The sequence below is a fragment of the Neoarius graeffei genome, chromosome 23, assembly GCF_027579695.1.
Source record: "Neoarius graeffei isolate fNeoGra1 chromosome 23, fNeoGra1.pri, whole genome shotgun sequence".
In the NCBI taxonomy this organism is placed as follows: Eukaryota; Metazoa; Chordata; class Actinopteri; order Siluriformes; family Ariidae; genus Neoarius; species Neoarius graeffei.
The window spans coordinates 59,659,374-59,679,544 of record NC_083591.1 but is presented as its reverse complement, the minus strand read 5'-3'; the positions used below and the strand labels follow the sequence as shown (position 1 = coordinate 59,679,544).

The window sequence follows — 20,171 nt, the reverse complement described above, 5'->3', positions numbered from 1 at the left end:
CTTATGGTGGGAAATAAAAGTGTGACTTTTCATGGGAAACACAAAATTGTCTGGGTGACCCCAAACTTTTGAACAGTTGTGTGTGTGTGTGTGTGTGTGTGTGTGTGTGTGTGTGTGTGTGTGTGTGTGTGTGTGTATCAGTGGCGGCTGCTGGTTTTTAAAACAGGGGAAGCCCATTTTACGCATTCATCGTAAAACCTGTAGGCCGGATATCAAAGCATAGAAAGGTGTGCCCCATTAGCATAGTGAACTAGACAACCCCACCTAGTGGCAGAAAGTATTTTTGCTTGTACATTTCATGTTATAGTCTGGCTTGCCAGGCTAGTGCCTCATATCCTTAATCAAAAATATCAAACATCCAAAAATCACTGGCTATTCAACGAAGAGCCTTGAACATCATTCCCTGATATGCAACACAGAGTCTTTAACACAACACCCAGCTGTGCAACACGTCCTTGAACATCTTCTGCAACACAGTCTGGAAATTCATAACCAGGTAGGCTATGCAACACACAGAACCTTGAATATTATACCCAGGTATAACCTATAACACAGAGCCCACCATTCTCTTAACATTACTGAACAATATACACACTTCAGATTCATGAACATGAACACTATTTATACACAAATTCTGCCCTCCGCTCCTTTTCCAGAAAATGGTCTGTGACCCTGTCATACCAGCTGGTTGTGCTTTCCAGAGACTTCACCAATTTCTGTTAGCAGCTAGCACTGCAGATCCCAATAAGGCTCAAGCTAGCCTACAACCAGATTGAACTACAAATGAAATAAACGAGTGAATTCACAAATGATCAAACTGATAGAATGGATGAAAGTTAACGGAGCACAACGAGTAATATTTACATTTATTTACAGAGTAATGTACAGAGACATCAATGAGAAGAAACGTTTATATGAAAAGAAATTCGGACAGCACTTTAGCACACGACTACACTTTCTCGACATCCGCTAGGGACTGACTGATCATACTTCCGTGTTCCTCGCCGAAGTACCGCCCTCCTCATGTCTTTCAAACACCACCTCCAATAATCCTTCATCAGCCCGGCTTCTTGTCCCTCCCACTGTCTCGTTTAGTCCCAGAGAAGCCCGGCTTCCCTGGAAGTGACGATTTTGTTGATTTTAACCAATAACAACTAGCCGAAATTGGCTGTTCAGAGCCGTCTCGTAGACTGCAACGGATACCCGGCTGCCAGTCAGTGTTGCCAGATACTGCTGACGTTTTCCATCCCAAAATATATTCAAAACCCGCCAAAATGCACTTAAAACCACCCAATCTGGCAACACTGCTGCCAGTCCATAGAGCCCATTGAAATAAGAAAGGTTACAGCCTGGCAGCAAAGGTGATTCTCGTAGTGAACTGCAAGTTCGTCAGACATCACTCAAATAAGTTACAGGATAGTTATGAACATAAATACAATCTTGGGCATATATTATGTTATGCAAGTTATTGTTTTAATGAGAATTCAACGTTGTAGACGGCGCAGTTTGGGGAGAGAATTTTAGGAGAAGCTCGGCTTCCCTTGTTATCTCTGAGAAATCGCCCCTGGTGTGTGTGTGTGTGTGTATATATATATATATATATATATACACACACACACACACACACATAATATACGTGTACACACACGTGTACACACACACACACACACACACACAGAATTACATGAACTAAAGTATAACAAAAAAAACAGCAGGGTTTATTCTGGGTTTTTTTTGTTACACAGAACACACAGAGAGAGAGAGAGAGAGAGAGAGATTAAACATACTGTTCATATTTGATGACAACCAGTCAAAGTTTGGCCACACATTCTAATTCAGTGTTATTTCTTTATTTTTATTAATTAAGTCACTTCCTGTCTTAAAGTAATGATGGATGTCGTTTCTCTTTACTTAGCTGTTCAGTTCTTGCCATAATACAGATTAATACAGTTGTGGAATCAGGCTGTTTACTGTATTTTTATAATTTACTGTTTACGTGCAGACAGTTTGTACATATAACAGCTACAATAAGATGAAATGAAGGTGAAGGGCTGCAGTAAGGTGTGTGTGTGTGTGTGTGTGTGTGTGTGTGTGTGTGTGTGTGTGTGTGCTCAGACACACCCAGTCCCTTTAACTTGGCAGTACGAGGCTGCGCGGAGGTTGTTCCTGGACTCGTCCCCGTGTGAGCTGCCCTGTCTGCAGTGGAGCGAGCCAAATGAAGAAGAGCTGGTGAAGTTCCTGTGTCAGGAGAGACATGCCAAGTACATCAAACACACCTCCTTACACACACACACTAAGGGCTGGAGTGTACGTCATAGGCACTTTAACTAGACACACCCGTGTGCACGGGAGTCTCCAGCGTAAACTTGACTCTTTGCTGTTGTGGACGCGTCTCAGCTGACTGTCATGCACACTAAGATAGTGTAACACCCCGACTGACCTATGGGGTGATCTGAAAGAACAACAAAATCCCCTGAAGAAGTAGAAGATAAGAACCAGAACACAGTAGGCACGCGGGGCCGTTTGCAGTGTGACGGTTTTGAGAGAAGAAGAGCTCACGTGTGTAATGCTGATGTTGGAAGAAGAAAAATTTGTATTTTGCTTCCTCTTGACCCTGTGCCAGTGGTTTAAAAAATTCTTCTTCTGTATTTCACACTTTGACTTATATTCAAATCTGCAACAGTAAATATGATGCCATAACGTAAGCTAGCTTCCTTCCAAGTGATTCGTTAGTGAGCAGTGATTTATAACAATCCTCAACTGATAAAGTAGCAGGATTTGATTCAACAGACAGTGTGTTAGTGACCACAGCCCAGTGAAGTCAGCTTCAGCCCAGCAGCTAACGTGTAAAACACACACTGTTAGGTCAAGGAGCAGCTGCAGAGGGAGGAAGAGAACGAGCAGCTTCTCCTCATGTTCTGATGGAGCTGAAGATATGAGACAAGCTGAGCTCAGCAAAGGAGCTAACAGGTGTTCCAGCTTCCATCCAACCATTTACTGCACAGTTTCAGTGAAAATGATAGCAAATATATTTACATTAAATAACCTTCCACGCTGGCGGCACGGTGGTGTAGTGGTTAGCGCTGTCACCTCACAGCAAGAAGGTCCGGGTTCGAGCCCCGTGGCCGGCGAGGGCCTTTCTGTGCGGAGTTTGCATGTTCTCCCCGTGTCCGCGTGGGTTTCCTCCGGGTGCTCCGGTTTCCCCCACAGTCCAAAGACATGCAGGTTAGGTTAACTGGTGACTCTAAATTGAGCGTAGGTGTGAATGTGAGTGTGAATGGTTGTCTGTGTCTATGTGTCAGCCCTGTGATGATCTGGCGACTTGTCCAGGGTGTACCCCGCCTTTCACCTGTAGTCAGCTGGGATAGGATCCAGCTTGCCTGAGACCCTGTAGAACAGGATAAAGCGGCTACAGATAATGAGATGAGATGAGATGAACCTTCCACGCTAGATGTTGGAGTGTAACACAAACTACTGCGTCCATCCAGGGTCCAAAATACGGTGCCATGCCCCTGTTCATGTTGTGTGTGTTGTGGTCAGGGAGGAGAAGGTGCGACGGAGGATGGAGAAGTTCCGGCAGAATCTCACCCACAGGAAGAAGGAGGGAGAGGAGAGAAAGGAACCAGGCAGACAGACAAATCTGAGCGAATTCTTTCGTGCGACACGGAAGAGACAGGTAATATGACTCAAATAATGAAAATGTCTGTCTGTCTGTATTTATCTGTACATTACAATTTGGTGTGTGTGTGTGTGTGTGTGTGTTTAGCCTACAGGTGCAGGAGGATCCACAGCCAGCAAGCAACCGAAAGCTGAATGATGCAGTTTATTAAGCCCTAATGAGAGACAGAAGTCGATTACTGTATTTTGGTCTGATTTCTGTTTTATTTTAACTTGTGTCTGTCATCATGTACTAAATTCAAGTAGCTCGAATTTGTTGATTGTATTTTTAAAGCATGTGATCATGGTAAATACACTAAGTTTTATATGTTTCCAAGTTTTTTATTTATTACTCGTGTCCAAAGTTTTGATGTTAAAATACAGTATTTCTGCTCTTTAATCCGCGTCTTGTGTGATTTACTCAATATCATATTGTAATTAATTAAAGATATAACGATTTATAACATTATAGTGCAATATATTAGAATACTTTAGCCACAAATAGGCGGAGCTCTGGCGCGCTTGTTGTGTTGCCATGGCGACTGAACAGCTCCGCCCCACTCCGCTCCACGCGGGACGAATCCACGACTCCGGGGATTGCAGGTGTTTTCTGAAAGCGTTTTTCCACCGAAGAGGAGATTAAACTCATGGAATACTCTTCTGATGTTAATAATATTAATAAAATATTAAAATAAACCCGGTTCACTTCAACAATGCTTTTCTTTAAGGCCAAAACCCCCGAAGGTTAAACGGGAGTGTGATGGGAGTGAAGATGTGATGAAAGCCGCACCGCCGGTCCTGCAGGGGGCAGCAGCGCTCATTGTTGCGCTCCGCTCCACAGAAGAACAAGCGGCTGAATGCGGAAATAGCGGCTTCTCCCGACATCAGTGCACTACTTAGGGGACATATTAACCGTATGAGCACTCTATCGAGTGCACTAAATGTGGAGTGGCGGTTTATTGGGACCGAGCCGCGAGTTTGCGTTCCCTCCCTCCCTCAGACGCAGGCGCGCGCACCCGGAGCAGAGAGGCGCGGCGGTGTTTATGGTGCAGCGTCAGTGACTTTAACGGTCAGTCAGCGCCGGATTGATTTCCGCCATGGCGGCGAGTGTGAAGCGCAAACAGGAAGAGAAGCACCTGCAGCTGCTGCGCGAGATGACCAGCCGGCCCGCCAACCGGAAATGCTTCGACTGTGAGCAGCGGGGCCCGACCTACGCCAACATGACCGTGGGCTCCTTCGTCTGCACCACCTGCTCCGGCATCCTGTGCGTCTCTCTCTTAGTTTATCAGCTTTAAATGACGTCACAGGAGTAACGAGGTTATCCTGCGTTGCGTTTCACATCCTCACCGTCACCGTAACATCCTCACCGTCACATCCTCACAGTAACATCGTCACCGTCACATCCTCACCGTCACCGTAACGTCCTCACCATCACATCCTCACAGTAACATCCTCACAGTAACATCCTCACCGTCCCATCCTCACAGTAACAACGTCACCGTCACATCCTCACCGTCACCGTAACGTCCTCACCGTCACATCCTCACAGTAACATCGTCACCGTCACATCCTCACCGTCACCGTCACATCCTCACCGTCACATCCTCACCGTCACATCCTCACCATCACATCCTCACAGTAACATCGTCACCGTCACATCCTCACCGTCACCGTAACGTCCTCACCGTCACATCCTCACAGTAACATCGTCACCGTCACATCCTCACCATCACCGTAACATCCTCACTGTAACATCCTCACCGTCACATCCTCACTGTAACATCGTCACCGTCACATCCTCACAGTAACATCGTCACCGTAACATCCTCACCGTCACCCCGTCACCGTCACATCCTCACAGTAACACCATCACTGTAACATCCTCACCGTCACTGTAACATCCTCACCATCACATCCTCACCATCACATCCTCAGAGTAACATCCTCACCGTCACCGTAACATCCTCACCGGCACATCCTCACAGTAACGTCCTCAGAGTAACATCCTCACCGTCACCGTAACATCCTCACAGAAACGTCCTCAGAGTAACATCGTCACCGTAACATCCTCACCGGCACATCCTCACAGTCACATCCTCACCATCACTGGCACATCCTCAGAGTAACATCCTCACCATCACCTCCTCACGTCACATCCTCACCGGCACATCCTCACGGTAACGTCCTCAGAGTAACATCCTCACCGTCGCAGTAACGTACCGTCGCAGTAACATACCATCACAGTAACGTCCTCACAGTAACGTCCTCACCATCACAGGAATGTCCTCACAGTAACGTCCTCACCATCACAGGAACGTCCTCACAGTAACGTCCTCACCATCACAGTAACGTCCTCACCATCACAGGAACGTCCTCACAGTAACATCCTCACCGTCACCTCCTCACGTCACCTCCTCACCGGCACCATCACATCCTCACGGTAACGTCCTCAGAGTAACATCCTCACCGTCACCGTAACATCCTCACCGGCACATCCTCACCATCACCGGCACATCCTCAGAGTAACATCCTCACCGTTACCGTAACATCCTCACCGTCACCTCCTCACGTCACATCCTCACCATAACATCCTCACTGGCACCGTCACATCCTCACGGTAATGTCCTCAGAGTAACATCCTCACCGTCGCAGTAACATACCATCACAGGAACGTCCTCACAGTAACGTCCTCACCATCACAGGAACGTCCTCACAGTAACATCCTCACCGTCTCATCCTCACCATAACATCCTCACTGGCACCGGCACATCCTCACGGTAACGTCCTCAGAGTAACATCCTCACGGTAACGTCCTCAGAGTAATATCCTCACCATCGCAGTAACATACTCACCGTCACAGTAATGTCCTCACAGTAACGTCCTCACCGTCACAGCAACATCCTCACAATAACGTCCTCACCATCACAGTAACGTCCTCACAGTAACATCCTCACCGTCACAGTAACATCTTCACCCTCACATCAACATCCTCACATTAACATCCTCATCCTCACAGTAATGTCCTCACAGTCACAGTAACGTCCTTACATTAACGTCCTCACCCTCACGTAACATCCTCACAGTAACGTCCTCATTGTCAGTCACGTCCTCACCCTAACATCCTCACCATAACATCCTCACAGTCACTGTAACATCCTCACCATAACATCGTCACCGTAACATCCTCACCGTCACAGTAACATCCTCACAGCAGCGTTCTCACCGCAACATCCTCACCCTCACAGCAACGTCTTCACAGTAACGTTCTCAACCTCACAGCAACGTCCTCACCATCACAGCCACGTCCTTGCAGAAACGTCCTCACCGTCACAGTAACGTCCTCACAGTAACGTCCTCACCGTCACAGTAACGTCCTCACCATAACACCCTCACAGGAACGTCCTCACTGTCATAGTAATGTGCTCACCATAACATCGTCACAGTAACATCCTCACAGTAACACCCTCACTGTCACAGTAACGTCCTCACAGTAACGTCCTCACCGTCACAATAACGTCCTCACAGTAATGTCCTCACCCTCACAGTAACGTCCTCACAGTGACGTCCTCACCGTCACAGTAACGTCCTCACAGTAACGTCCTCACCCTCACCGTAACATCTTCACTGTCACATCCTCACCGTAACATCCTCACCGTCACATCCTCACCATCACCGTATCACCGTCAATGTAACATCCTCACATCACAGTAACATCCTTACCGTCACAGTAATGTCCTCACAGTAACGTCCTCACCCTCACAGTAACATCCTCACTGTCAGAGTAATGTCCTCACAGTAACATCCTCACCGTAACGTCCTCACTAGGGTTGGGCGGTTTTACGGTAAGAAGGTATCCTGAGGTATCCAAAAGTACCAACGGTATCGGTCTCATTACCGTCATTTAAAAAAAATATATAATATTTAAATAAATATGGAGTACATGAGGTCATAATATAAAATAATAAATTGAAGATCATCCCGAATAACTGTGTGATCGTATTTTCACTAATTCTATCAATTTCCTAAAGAAGTTCTCATCGCGTGCAGGGTTGTTTATGTCGTTACCATGGCAACCCTGCGTGACATTTGGAGTCTGACAGAAAGCTTCGCAAGAGACTGGAGCGGGGGTGTCATGGCTCAGATGGCTAAGGCACCGTACCATAAATCCGGGGACCCGGGTTCGATTCCGACCCGAGGTTATTTCCCGATCTCGTCTCTCTCTCCCCCGCTCATTTTCTGTCTCTCTATACTGTCCTATCTAAAAAAAAAAAAAAAGAGACCGAGACCGCGGTTGAAAGATGGCAAGTCAAGATAACGAGTTAGTGGCAAAAAAAAAAAAACAACATCGGCAGTGTGGCAGTATTTTGGTTTCAAACCAAACGAAAAATCTAATATGTCCCCTAAGGCACACCATAGCCTGGGGTACTCCACTTCCACGAGATCTCTCCAATGAGTTGTGTTTTGAGTAGGTTACATGAGTAACAACAAGGTAAAATAATATAACGTATGACATTTGGGATGTGGGTAATAAACGTTTGAAATGTCATCTACTGAAGAAACGGAAGAAAACATCGTAGCGTAAACTGTTCGGTTTCTGGTGGGAATTAGCAATGCGCTTGCTATCTTTGTTGGGTGTGTTAAACCGTATGGATTTAAGTGGAATAATTGTAAGGAGTTATGTGATCAAGACAACGTTTTAAGCAAGGTAAGGCCATTTGATTATTAATTTCCCCGCCATGGCATGACGTGGGCCCGTATGATTTTGCCTTGTGCAGCTATCACGCATTTGAATTAGGTTCGCCTCATTTGCGCTGAAGAATATGGTTTATCGCGCAGTCTAAACGGACTTGGGTGTTGGTTGATTCTTTTTCTTTTTTTTATTTCCCGTGCTTGAAAGGGTATGATCCTGCTCATCGTGTACTTTTTTTGATGGAGTAGGTGAAATAGTGCTGCAAATGGCGTTTCAACGCAGACATGTGTAAACGACAGTTGAATGCTATTTTCAAGATGAAGGAAGAGTTGCGTGATGCTTTGAAATATCTCTTAATCCATTCATCAATGCACAAAATTCGCTTTGCTGCTTAATCCATACCACAATGCACATAATTCGCTATGCTGCTTTTAAATAGTACATTTGAGGCATAGGCGCACGTTACACAGTAGGCCGAAACAAAATATTATTTTTTTCTCGGTAATACCGTATACCCCGGGAAAACACAGAGACAGTTTAAAGGTATCAAAATTTGGATACCGCCCAACCCTAGTCCTCACCCTCACAGTAACGTCCTCATAGTAAAGTCCTCACCGTCATAGTAATGTCCTCACAGTAATGTCCTCACCGTCACGTTAACGGTTTCACTGTTGCCGTTCCATTAAACAGGGTTAAATAAATTATCATGAACTTTAGCATCGGGTTTAAATCTGTATGTGACACTCAGGTTTAGTTTAATCGCTGAGATGAAAGAGATGAAAAGTTATTTGTGTGTGTGTGTACTAGACGGGGCCTGAACCCTCCACACAGAGTGAAGTCCATCTCCATGACAACATTCACGCAGCAGGAGATCGAGTTCCTACAGAAACACAGCAATGAGGTGAAACACAAACAGATTAATTTCTGTCTCTCTCATATTCTGTCTGTCGTTTAATAGAGGTGTGTGTGTGTGTATGTGTGTGTGTCTTTCTCTCTGTTCCAGGTGTGTAAGCACATCTGGCTGGGGCTGTATGATGATCGCAGTTCTGCAGTGCCGGATTTTCGAGAGCCTCAGAAAGTGAAAGAGTTTCTCCAGGAGAAATACGAGAAGAAACGATGGTGAGATGTTCTTTGGACACTATATACACACACACACACACAGCATTAGAATCAGTGTGTAGTAGTTGGAGTGTTTCGCATTAAGTGTACATGCACGCAGGTATGTTCCTCCAGAGGAGGCGAAGATGTTGGCATCTGTCCAGGTTCCTCACTCAGGATCTTCAGCGAGCACCAGCAGCACTCCTGAAGTTCAACCACTCAAAACACTGCAACTCAACAAAACTCCATCCAGCCAGGTGAAGAGCACACCTTCTCATCCTCAAAGACACCATGACGCTGCTGAGTTCTGGACTCTGATTGGTCAGGTTTATTGGTGTTGATTAATTCTTTCGAACAGCCGCTCTGACTGTAGTGCAGTTTTATATTAATGCTCTCGTTCTGATACGTTATGGTTTCTATAGTAACAGCTCATTCACAGGGGCGTGTCCAGCAGACGCTCCACTGATAATAAACAGATTAAAATACAAGTTGTTGACGTGGTGAAGTTTTCTGTGAGGAGAAATGTTTCTGTATCGTTTCTGGAAGGAGTCTCCAGGAGGAGTTTTCTGAGAGGCTGGTGAGGAAACGAGTGTTTATCGCTGCTATAATGTCAGTGACAACAGGAAGTGGCTCATTTCACAAACGTTGAATGTAGCTGTAAATGGATAAAATATGATGTGGTGTATTTTTAATAAATAATAATTGTAATTGTTGTTAAGTTGCTGTGGTGTAAGAAGAATAAAACACTTGGGGAGGTGGTGAGAAATCTCTCTCTCTCTCTCTCTCTCTCTCTCAGTCCCCAGTGATCAGTCGTTCTCAGCCTCAGGAGAAGAAGTTTGATCTGTTGTCTGATCTGGGTGGCGATATTTTCGCAGCTCCTCCGTCTCACAGCGCTGGCCAGACAAACTTTGCCAACTTTGCACGTTTCAGCAAGCCGTCAGGTACACACACACACACACACACACACACACACTATATGTGTGTGTGTGCATGCTCATACACCTGTATAACTGTGATATATAATTTAGAGACAGACGCTGTTTTGCTTTTTTTGATTTAATTCTACAGTTTAGTTTTGTTTTTTTTCTCTTTGTTTCATTTTTTCACTCCATCATTTATTTCGTAGCTCCGAACACTTCAGTCACACATTTTGGCAAGTTTGATTCGTTTGGGAACTCCAGTGTGTCACATTTTGCCCCATCACCTCACACACAGCCACCAAAAACAGGTATTCACACACATGCACGCGCACACAGTCAGTTACAGTCAGAAGTTTACATACAGGGGCAGTCTTACCATCTCTGCTTTACGCCACCGAATATGTATGACGCTGTACCGTAAACGCTTCAAGAAACTGACCAGGCTACAACTCCGACACCTGCATCAAATCCTCAGAATAAGATGGCAGGACAAGGTCCCCAATGTAGAAGTCCTCAGGCGAGCCAGTACAGTAAGCGTGGAAACCCTGATCACAGCCTTCCAACTTCGTTGGGCTGGACACATCTGGCGCATGTCTGACACGCGACTACCCAAAGCCGATTTCTTCGGAGAACTGAGCCGAGGAAAGAGGAGACAAGGAGGATAGAAACTGAGGTACAAAGATGTCTTGAAGAGGAACATGAAGAATGCTGGAGTAATCGATCAGACGTGGGAAAGGGACGCCTCAGATAGAGCAACATGGTGAAGCGCAGTTAAAAGCTCAGTGTCCGCAATTGAAGACAAGCGTCAAAGGGAGAATACAAATACTCATGAAGCCAGACATTCCGTGGCAGCTCAGCCAGGCTGTTCGGCCACCACTGCGGACGATTCTGTTGCTCTTGTGCGGGCCTCGCAGCCCACCTGCGTTTCTGCGCATCCTAATGAAGCAGTCATCAACGCTAGCGATGGACAGCTGACAACAGCATCATACAGGGGTGTGAATGTGATGGCAGCATTGGACTTTCAGTGATTTCTCAGAACTGAGCTTTTTCTGTGGCAGAATGATTACAACACATCTTTAATAGAAAAAAAATAATTTGGAGCACAAATTTATATTTATTTTGTCTTCTCTAAAATCAACACAGGGTCAGAATTGTACATACAGCCTTCTCATATTTGGTGAAATGTCCCTGAGCGAGTTTCTCCTTCCCCAAACGCTTCCGCTCACCATCAACAAGCTTCTGTCAGAGTTCTGGTTGGATATTTCTCCTCTCTTCTTGGCAGAATTGGTAGAACTTGATTAAATTTGTGTGTTTCCTGGAACAGACCCGACTTTTACTCACAGTCCACATATTGTCAACAGGGTTTAGCTCAGGACTTGTTTAAGCTGAATGTTCTCCTGCTTTATCCTCCACAACCAGCTCTGGTGTGTGTTTGGGGTCATTGTCCTGTTGGAACGCACAACTGGGTCCAAGTTTCTGATGGTTTGAGGTTATGCTGAAGAATTCTGAGGTTCTTCATGATTCCACCCACTTTGTGCAGCGTATCAGTTCCACTGGGAGCAAGACAGACCCTGAGCCTGATGCTACCACCACCATGCTTTACAGTTGGTACAGTGTTCCTCTGTACCTCTGGTCATTGTGGCCAAACAACTCCATCTTTGTCTCTTCTGACCATAAAACATTCCTCTAGAAGGTTTTTTTCTTTGTCCATATGATCTGCTCTAAACTTTTCTCGAGCTTGAAGCTGTGGATTTTGGAGCAGGAGCTTCTTTCTTGGGCAGCAGCCTCTCAGCCCATGGTGATGTAAAACTCACCTGACTGTAGACGGTAACACTGGTGTTCCAGCAGCTTCCAGTTCATGGCAGACCTGTGCCTTGGTGGTTTCTGGGTTGTTCCTGACAATCTGAACCAATTTCCTCTCCGTTGAAGGGGACAGTTTGGGTCTTCTTCCAGCAAAGTGGCTTCACCTCCCAATAACTTTTACTTCCATACAATTGTTTGAGCTGATGATCTTGGAATCTGCAGGTGTTTACAAATAACTCCAAGAGACATTCCTGAGTGTAAACCTATGATTCTCTTTCTCAGATCTGCACTGAGCTCCTTGGACTTTCCCCATTGTACTGTGTGTTGGTCAATCCCGTGAGTGTCAGTCAAACTCTTATGTTGTGCACAGAGAAGTTTCCAGCTGCAGTCAATCATCATCACAAACAGGAAGTTAAGAGGCCTTGGACTCGGAGAGTTAGACATTTTAAAGTTTCAGCACCATCTCAGAGAGAGTGTGTGTGTGTGTGTGTGTGTATTTGATCCTGTGTTGATTTCAGAAAACTCAAAGTAAATTAAAACATGCGCACCAAATTTTTCCTCTTTTTTCTGTTAGATGTGTGTTGTAATCATTCTGCTGGAGAAAAAGATCAGTACTGTCAAAACACTCGTGTCCAGGATGAGTGTATGTAAACTTCTGACTACAGCTCTACATTTTGAGTGTTTGATTTTTTCTTTTGTCTTGCTTTTAGCTGAAAATCAGTATTACCATGACTGCCACACCTCCTTCTCTCACACACACACACACACACTCTCTCTCTCTCTCTCTCTCTCTCTCTCACACACACACACACACAGGCCACGCCTCCTTCATTGATGCTTGCGCACAGAGGTTATGCTGATGCTGCTTAACATTAATTGATGCTAATTTAATCTCTGACATGAATGTGTTCATTTCTGTGTGGGGGTGTGGGTGGGTGCTTAAGGAGGGGGCGTGTCAGCTCCACCCTTGCCCAGTGTTTCAGCTGAGGATCGATACGCCGCTCTGGCAGAACTGGACAGCGCTCTGAGCTCTACTTCACAAGGGTGTGTTCACCATCTGAGCATTTCACCAAATACACACTAAATACTTGGCAAGTATCTGGAGAGAGAGAGAGTGTGTGTGTGTGTGTGTGTGTGTGTGTGTGTGTGTGTGTGTTTCCCGACAGCAGTATGTTTGATGCTGTTCCCGGCTCTGCAGCAGCTCCGACCCCGCCTGTGATTCCCAGCATGCAGCAGGGTTTTACAGGTGATCTGATCTCAGCACTTAATTCATTGCTCTCTCATAAACATTCGTATTTTCTCATCTTCTCTTTTTTTCTCTCTTTTTCCTCTCACAGCTTCCACAAATCCGTTTGTCGCTGCGGCGATTCCTCCGGAGTCGATGTGCACGAATCCGTTCCAGACCAACAACAGATCATCAGCTTCAGGTAGCAGTGACCATCTCATTAACACCAGGACGCTGTGTTGTGATTGGCTCCGAGAGCAGGGCGCCGTGTTGTGATTGGCTCCAAGAGCAGGGCGCCGTGTTGTGATTGGCTCCGAGAGCAGGGCGCCGTGTTGTGATTGGCTCTGAGAGCAGGGCGCCGTGTTGTGTTGTGTTGTGCTGTACATTCTGTGATGGTCGTGATTTTTTTTTTTTTGATGATGCTCAGTGGTTGATAAAGTAAAATAAATGTAGTAAATTGGTAATGTTATTAAGGTAATGAAGGAGTTAACTGAGGTTGAGAGGAGGTGATTTGTGGTGTTTTTCCTCCCCAGGCTCCATGAGCATGCCGGCCGGGTTCGGGAACGCCTCCAGTTTCTGCCTGCCCACCAGTTTTAGTGGGAGTTTCCCGCAGCAGTTTCCCCCGGCGCCGTACCACCAGCAGCCCAACGGTAAACACCTACAGCTGCTGATAAACCAATCAGTGTAATGAACACTGCTCACTCTCACCGAGTAATCACCTCCTCACACTCGGCACTCCTCAGGTGGGTTTCCTGTTTACGCTCAGAAACCTCCACTGAGCTACGGCCAGCCTGCCGTCTCCAGCAACCCCTTTATGGTGAGTGTTTTACACTCGTTTATTTATTTTACACGATTAAATCTCAGTCAGGGTCCACTCTGATTCTGCAGCTGATATGGTCACCATGGAAACAGGCAAAGTGTCATCATTTCATACAACCACAACACTTTTTTTTTTTTAATTATTTTAAACCAATTTGGAAGTGCCTTAAGCGTTCCACCGTTCTGAGGTCGTCATGAATAAACAGACAGAAGAGAGGAGGAGTGTGTGGGAAACGTGGTGTCGGAGTGTATATTCACCTGGAGAGGATCGAGGTGTTTGTAGGTTTTTTGTTTATTTGTTTTGTTTGATCATATCTATAAATTTTTTTATTGTGTTAATTGATAGTTAAATAATTGTATTCTTTTTCAGTTTCATTTATTAATTTTTTTTTCTTTTTAACTTTTTGTTTAAAGCTGTCCTGCCTTTCAGATTTTTCAAGTGTAGGTCATAAAAAGAATTTTCCCCGACACCCAATTATTATTGTTTAGTGACCGAAAGCTACTGAATTCAAATCACAGGCTTCCAATTTTATTCGGGTTTTTTAAATAGAACAATTAATGAGTTTAGAGCCACATGACCCTAAATTCTCCGCTATTTTTCCTGCTTCACCATGACCCAATTCAAGATACTACATCATGCATCACGTGGTGGGCTTTCCCCGTTCACGCAAGGCATTGTGGGATACAAATTTGAAACAGGAGAGAAAAATGGAGGACGTGAGTGTGCGAATGAAACGTGAAAGAGCGACTACAGTAACGGAAAGTGAGAAGAAAAGACGTTATGTTATATACTGTACGAAGGAAAGGAAACGCAGGACCAAACTAATAAATATGGGCGCTCAGCGAGCACCTCGGTGTGATCAGCTGTTCGTTTAGCGACAGAATGATGGAACTGTCAGTGCACGCTCAAAGGGAAACCTGGTAAATCCCCTCAAATTAAATAACTTCCCAGCCACAGAACGGCCTGAGGTTGGTTGGTTGGTTGGTTGGTTATTTATTTATGGAGATATTACAGAAATAAACAGATATCACAATGACCACATTTCAGAGGGAACTAAATTTCACCGATTTTATGAAATCAGAAGGCTGTCTCGCTTTAAATGACTTATTGGAATGGTTTTTTATTTGTTTGTTTGTTTGTTTATTACAGAGCGTCGTGCCAGTCTCCCCCCCCCCCCCCCCCCCTTAAAAAATTGACAAGTTTTCTGTTTTTACAAGGTTTTTTTTTTTTTTTTGCTGTATTATGTATGGTTTTTATTTTTCTTCAATGGTCCCTTCAGCAGCTCCAGAAACTTCTATTTATTTATTTATTTATTTATTTATTAATATATCTTATTTTTAGTAATGATAGGCTGAGCTTTTTTGGCTTGTGTTTTTACGTTGTTCTAACTGTCACCCAAAAAAGTGTCATTACAAGGTGTGTGTGTGTGTGTGTGTGTGTTTATTATGCAGTTCTCTGAATTGTTCTTGTTATTGAATCTACTTGAATATTATCTGCTTCTTTGGTGCACTGTTTCCACTGATGGACAGGATTGGGGGTGCAAATATTTTGTGCAGAGTAACAGATGGACTACAGAGCGATCTGTGTGGACAAAATGTAGATGCAGCATTTGATGAAACACAATGTTAATAACGTGTGTGTTTGTCTCTCTCTCTCTCAGGGTGGCGCTCCAGCTGGTCCGTACCCCACCGGGGGATCTTCCACTAATCCGTTCCTGTAAATCACAGAGCTACGCACACCCCACACGCACACCCCACACACACACTCTTACACTTTATATTCACTGCACTGACACTTGTCGAGAAAGGCGTGTTCTGAGGGTGGGCGAGGGGTGGATTGCGAGCGGTGTTGGAACACAGCTGTGCAGAAGAGACGCAGCAGACGGTCTTCCTACAAACCCCACTCAGCTCCCGTCACGCTACACATCAGCAGCTCATCCTATTTATGGCTTTCATTCAGTAATTAATGATCATGTCTTAGACCTAGCCGTTCAGTGCTTACAGCTATTTGTAATCCTTTAAAAAAAAAAGCGTTATTTATGATTAAAAACAAAAAAAGCTGATTTGAAGCAGTAGTTTGGCCAAACAATAAAACCTTCCACATCGTCCCTGTGTCACTCCGAGAGCAGCCCAGTCGTTTTTGCGGTGTGAGGTTTGCATCTTCTGGGGTTTCACATCGGAGCTGCAGCGCGGTTCGCCGCTCACCCGAGGGTTCAAGCGCTCACTTTAACATCGCTCTGGTGTGTTTCCTGTCTCTGTGTGACACAATTCTCTATAAACACAGACAAAAACGGGGTGAAATCATAGAGAAGAAAAAACCCAGCGTCATCAAAAATAACTTCTTCTTCCGATTCAGATGGGGGTGTGGCCTGAAAGGCAACAGGTGGAGCTTGTGTGAGATGTGATTACAGGATAAAAACATTTTGATTTGTGTTTTATATAAATAATAAAATTATAAACCAACCAAATAAATAAACCCAAACCCCCAGCCTCGTCCCTCCAGTGGGAAAGGGACGGTGTGGAGTTCATCTTTGGCTGAAGTGCTGCTTTATGGAGGACATATTTCAGAAAAGGGGGAAAATGCATCATCTGAAAGGTGTTTAATCCACTAGTCAGGGAAGAAGGTTTATAATGAATAGAATCTCAACACTAAGCAGGTGGAGAGGAAAAGAAACGGACGTGACGGAGCACAGAGACGGAGTTTGGAGCTGCAGGAGCTTCCTGTGTGATCTGAGCTCACCGACCAGAGACGTGTGTGTATATAAATATAAATACATGTATAATTATTATATTAAAGATTTTTAACTACTCCTCAGTGTCTTTTGGACATTTTTCCCCATTAATGGAGATATTTTTAAGTGCTACAGATGTAGAAGTTTAAATACGTGATAGACTGATGGGCCGTGTTCATGATTTCATAATGATGTTTTGATATAAACAGAAATTTCTGGTATTTCTTTAAAAAGAAGATGAATATGAAGAGTGAAGTTGTATAAAACACCCACCGGAGACGATGTTTGGGCCCCAAAAAGTGACAGAAAAATAACACACAGGTTTCACATAGAAGTTTCTCATCTCATCTCATTATCTGTAGCCGCTTTATCCTGTTCTACAGGGTCGCAGGTGAGCTGGATCCTATCCCAGCTGACTACGGGCGAAAGGCGGGGTTCACCCTGGACAAGTCGCCAGGTCATCACAGGGCTGACACATAGACACAGACAACCATTCACACTCACATTCACACCTACGCTCAATTTAGAGTCACCAGTTAACCTAACCTGCATGTCTTTGGACTGTGGGGGAAACCGGAGCACCCGGAGGAAACCCACGCGGACACGGGGAGAACATGCAAACTCCGCACAGAAAGGCCCTCGCCGGCCACGGGGCTCGAACCCGGACCTTCTTGCTGTGAGGCGACAGGCTAACCACTACACCACCGCGCCGCCCTCATAGAAGTTTCTTCAAGTATTAAACAAAGAAAATAAAACCAAAGCTCTTGATTTATCTTTTTTGTTCTGTATCTAATCCTCTCAGCTCTGCTCTGTTCATCTTTATTAATTTTATGCACAATGATAAAGCCGTTCAGGTTCTAATATTATTGTGTAACAGCTGAACTCCAGTGTTTATTACTCTGTCACTCAAATGTGTCCCTGACTCTTTAAAAGGTAAAATATAAATAATAATCATGGCTTTCTATCTGTATTCAGTGCTCAGCATCAAATCTTCTAGATGAGCCACATTCATTACACTTTATGTTCATTCCCAAATCAGCAGCTTAAAATTATGCACTCGCTGGCCACTTTATTAGGAACACCCCTACATCCACCTGATGTTTTCTGCAGTTCTCTAAATAATCAGCTGATTCCTCGACAGCAGCACGACGCATCAAATCCCACAGATACAAATCAAGAGCTTCAGTTAATGTTCAAACATCAGAACGGAAAAAACTGTGATCTCACAGTGTGACTTTCTCTCACTGTGGTATGGGTGTTGGTTTGATCCAGATGGACTGGTTTGAGTATTTCAGAAGCTGCTGATCTCCTGGGGTTTTCACACACAACAGTCTCTAGAGTTTACACAGAATGGTGCAGAAAACAAAAAACACTGAGTGAGTGAGCGACAGTTCTGTGGGTGGAAACAAACGCCTTGTTGATAAGAGAGGGTCAGAGGGAAATGGACAGATTGGTTTGAGCTTTTTTTGCCAGGAAGGATATAGTAACTCATATAATCACTCTTTACAACCGTGGTGAGCAGAAAAGCATCTCAGCATGCAACAGCAGAAGAACACATTGGGTTCCACTCCTGCAGCCAACAAGACATTCCTATTAAAGTGGCCGGTGAGCGTATGTGTTCTATGTTGGAACTTGACTCTTTCAATAAGCATCGTGTGTCGTGTTTTTCTCCATAATGTCAGCCTGCTAACGTGTCATTCCCTTGAGATTGTCATTTGACTCGGCCTCGAATTTGGGTTTGTGTTGTTTCACTTTTATCAAAAATGTAAACCGTCAGATCAGAGTTAATAATGGTGCTGTTCTCCACACGGATTCTGATTGGAGATTAATTTCTGTCACTATTTCTGAACATATGACCCTTCATCTTTACCGATAAAGAGAGAGAATTTTCAAGGGTCATTATTTTCTCCTTAATACCTAGAACCTGGCTGGACATTCACATCTTTTAAAGGGTTCTTTCAGGGTCTGAGTGTCCATAAAAACTAGCAGGAACTCGGAGAGCGCAGACCTCCGCCGAGGACAACAGGTCGACTCTTCTATGAGATGCAAATCTGTAGCCGGAACCACTTTATGGTTCTGGATATACAGTATTTCCAAAACTATTAGAATGATGTGCAGTGTGTGTATCCCAGAGGATTAGTGGGACCCGTGAATGTGGACTGTGATACGATGGAGTCGTCGTGTTTCTACATTAGCTACGTTTTGGCACTGAACTTTACTGCCATCTACTGGATTTTAAGATGTATGGCATTGTTGAGTGCAGACTTCCACTAAGACCAAACAGTTCACAGTTTCACAGTGACTCGGATCCTCTATCGGGTTCCTCTTTGGCCCGCGATACACACATCCATCAAGTTTCATGGAAATGGAATCTGTAGGTTCTGTGAAATCCTGCGTACAGACAGACAAACAAAGTGCACTGAAAACACAACGTCCTCGGGAGGGAAAACGGTTTAACTGGACACCCTTTGGAGAGGGAAGCACTTTGTTTGAAGGGTTCTACAGAGAATCTTTAAGGGTTCTCCAATAGTGGAACAACCCAAGAGCCAAATGTCTGAGAGTCCTGATTGGTCAGAGAGTGCTGAGCGTTTGAGAGTCCTGTATGTTCTGAGTGTCTGAGTGAAAATGCTTTCCTTTCACCTTCTTTTCTAATTTAATACAACTTCTGTTACAAATTATATTATTTACAACAATTTCAATGAAAATTAGAATCTTTGAAATATTTACATGAATTTCAGATTTTAACACTAAATCACTGTGAAATCGTCACGTGAAAAATCTGCAGCACAGAAAATTACAACCGCATCCGGTCATCATTTTCACGCACGCAACGCCGCGGGGTTTCAGGTGGAGGGGAAGGAGAGATGTGCTGCGATCAGGGGATTAAAGATTCTCATTAAAAATATAAATAAAGTTTCAGGTCCTTTTTCAGGAAGTACAGGCTCCTCTCGTGAACAGGATAAGATTTACCTTCGCAGGTGAAGATGTGTTTCCTCCAAAACAGAAACCGAGAAGAAAATCAAAATCTCACAAGTGATTTTTTTTTTATATGAAACCAGTGACAGTAAGTTTTCTAGAAACTTCAGTTTTAAAGCAGACATCCATTAGCAAGTTTATAGTCTTTTATTTTCAGTGTTGTGTTTCTTCAGCATTTTCCAGTTTGACATGAATCATTTAATCCTTAAATAATAAAGTGAAGCAAAAAAATTTACATTATTTTGTAAATA

General features: G+C 44.4%; 2 protein-coding genes across 9 annotated transcripts in view; both read left to right on the top strand.

Annotated features, from left to right (window-relative positions):
- Positions 1 to 4,057, top strand: part of zgc:110269 (probable flap endonuclease 1 homolog) — a 16,951-nt gene extending 12,894 nt beyond the window's left edge. For 4 of the 5 annotated variants that reach the window (XM_060906569.1, XM_060906566.1, XM_060906567.1 and 1 more), the window contains exons 9-11: positions 2,116 to 2,261; positions 3,541 to 3,676; positions 3,767 to 4,057. In XM_060906569.1, coding sequence (XP_060762552.1) covers positions 2,116 to 2,261; positions 3,541 to 3,676; positions 3,767 to 3,817 — 333 coding nt within the window. In that variant the 3' untranslated portion in view covers positions 3,818 to 4,057. The remainder of the gene's footprint in view (positions 1 to 2,115; positions 2,262 to 3,540; positions 3,677 to 3,766) is intronic. The other variant, XM_060906571.1, reaches the window with a different exon arrangement.
- A 496-nt stretch (positions 4,058 to 4,553) lies between these two features.
- On the top strand, positions 4,554 to 17,023 carry agfg1b (ArfGAP with FG repeats 1b). Of its 4 annotated transcripts, none has more exons than XM_060906560.1 (12): positions 4,554 to 4,921; positions 9,155 to 9,248; positions 9,351 to 9,466; positions 9,567 to 9,702; positions 10,242 to 10,386; positions 10,572 to 10,673; positions 13,113 to 13,212; positions 13,335 to 13,414; positions 13,506 to 13,595; positions 13,927 to 14,043; positions 14,137 to 14,210; positions 15,874 to 17,023. In XM_060906560.1, exons 1-12 carry the CDS (start codon positions 4,755 to 4,757, stop codon positions 15,931 to 15,933), a joined length of 1,281 nt encoding a protein of 426 aa, XP_060762543.1. In that variant the 5' UTR covers positions 4,554 to 4,754; the 3' UTR covers positions 15,934 to 17,023. The 4 variants fall into 4 exon arrangements, with proteins under 4 accessions (XP_060762543.1, XP_060762544.1, XP_060762545.1 ...); XM_060906561.1 differs by having other exon boundaries at positions 4,556 to 4,921; positions 13,338 to 13,414; XM_060906562.1 differs by lacking the exon at positions 10,572 to 10,673 and having other exon boundaries at positions 4,556 to 4,921.
- The last annotated feature ends 3,148 nt before the right edge of the window (positions 17,024 to 20,171 follow it).

Excerpts from the sequence above, each read along its gene's own strand:
- agfg1b (XM_060906560.1), top strand. The coding sequence starts at position 4,755 with ATGGCGGCGAGTGTGAAGCGCAAACAGGAAGAGAAGCACCTGCAGCTG. Across the intron at positions 9,467-9,566 it reads AAATACGAGAAGAAACGATG|GTATGTTCCTCCAGAGGAGG; the intron begins GTGAGATGTTCT and ends ACATGCACGCAG. Across the intron at positions 9,703-10,241 it reads ACAAAACTCCATCCAGCCAG|TCCCCAGTGATCAGTCGTTC; the intron begins GTGAAGAGCACA and ends TCTCTCTCTCAG.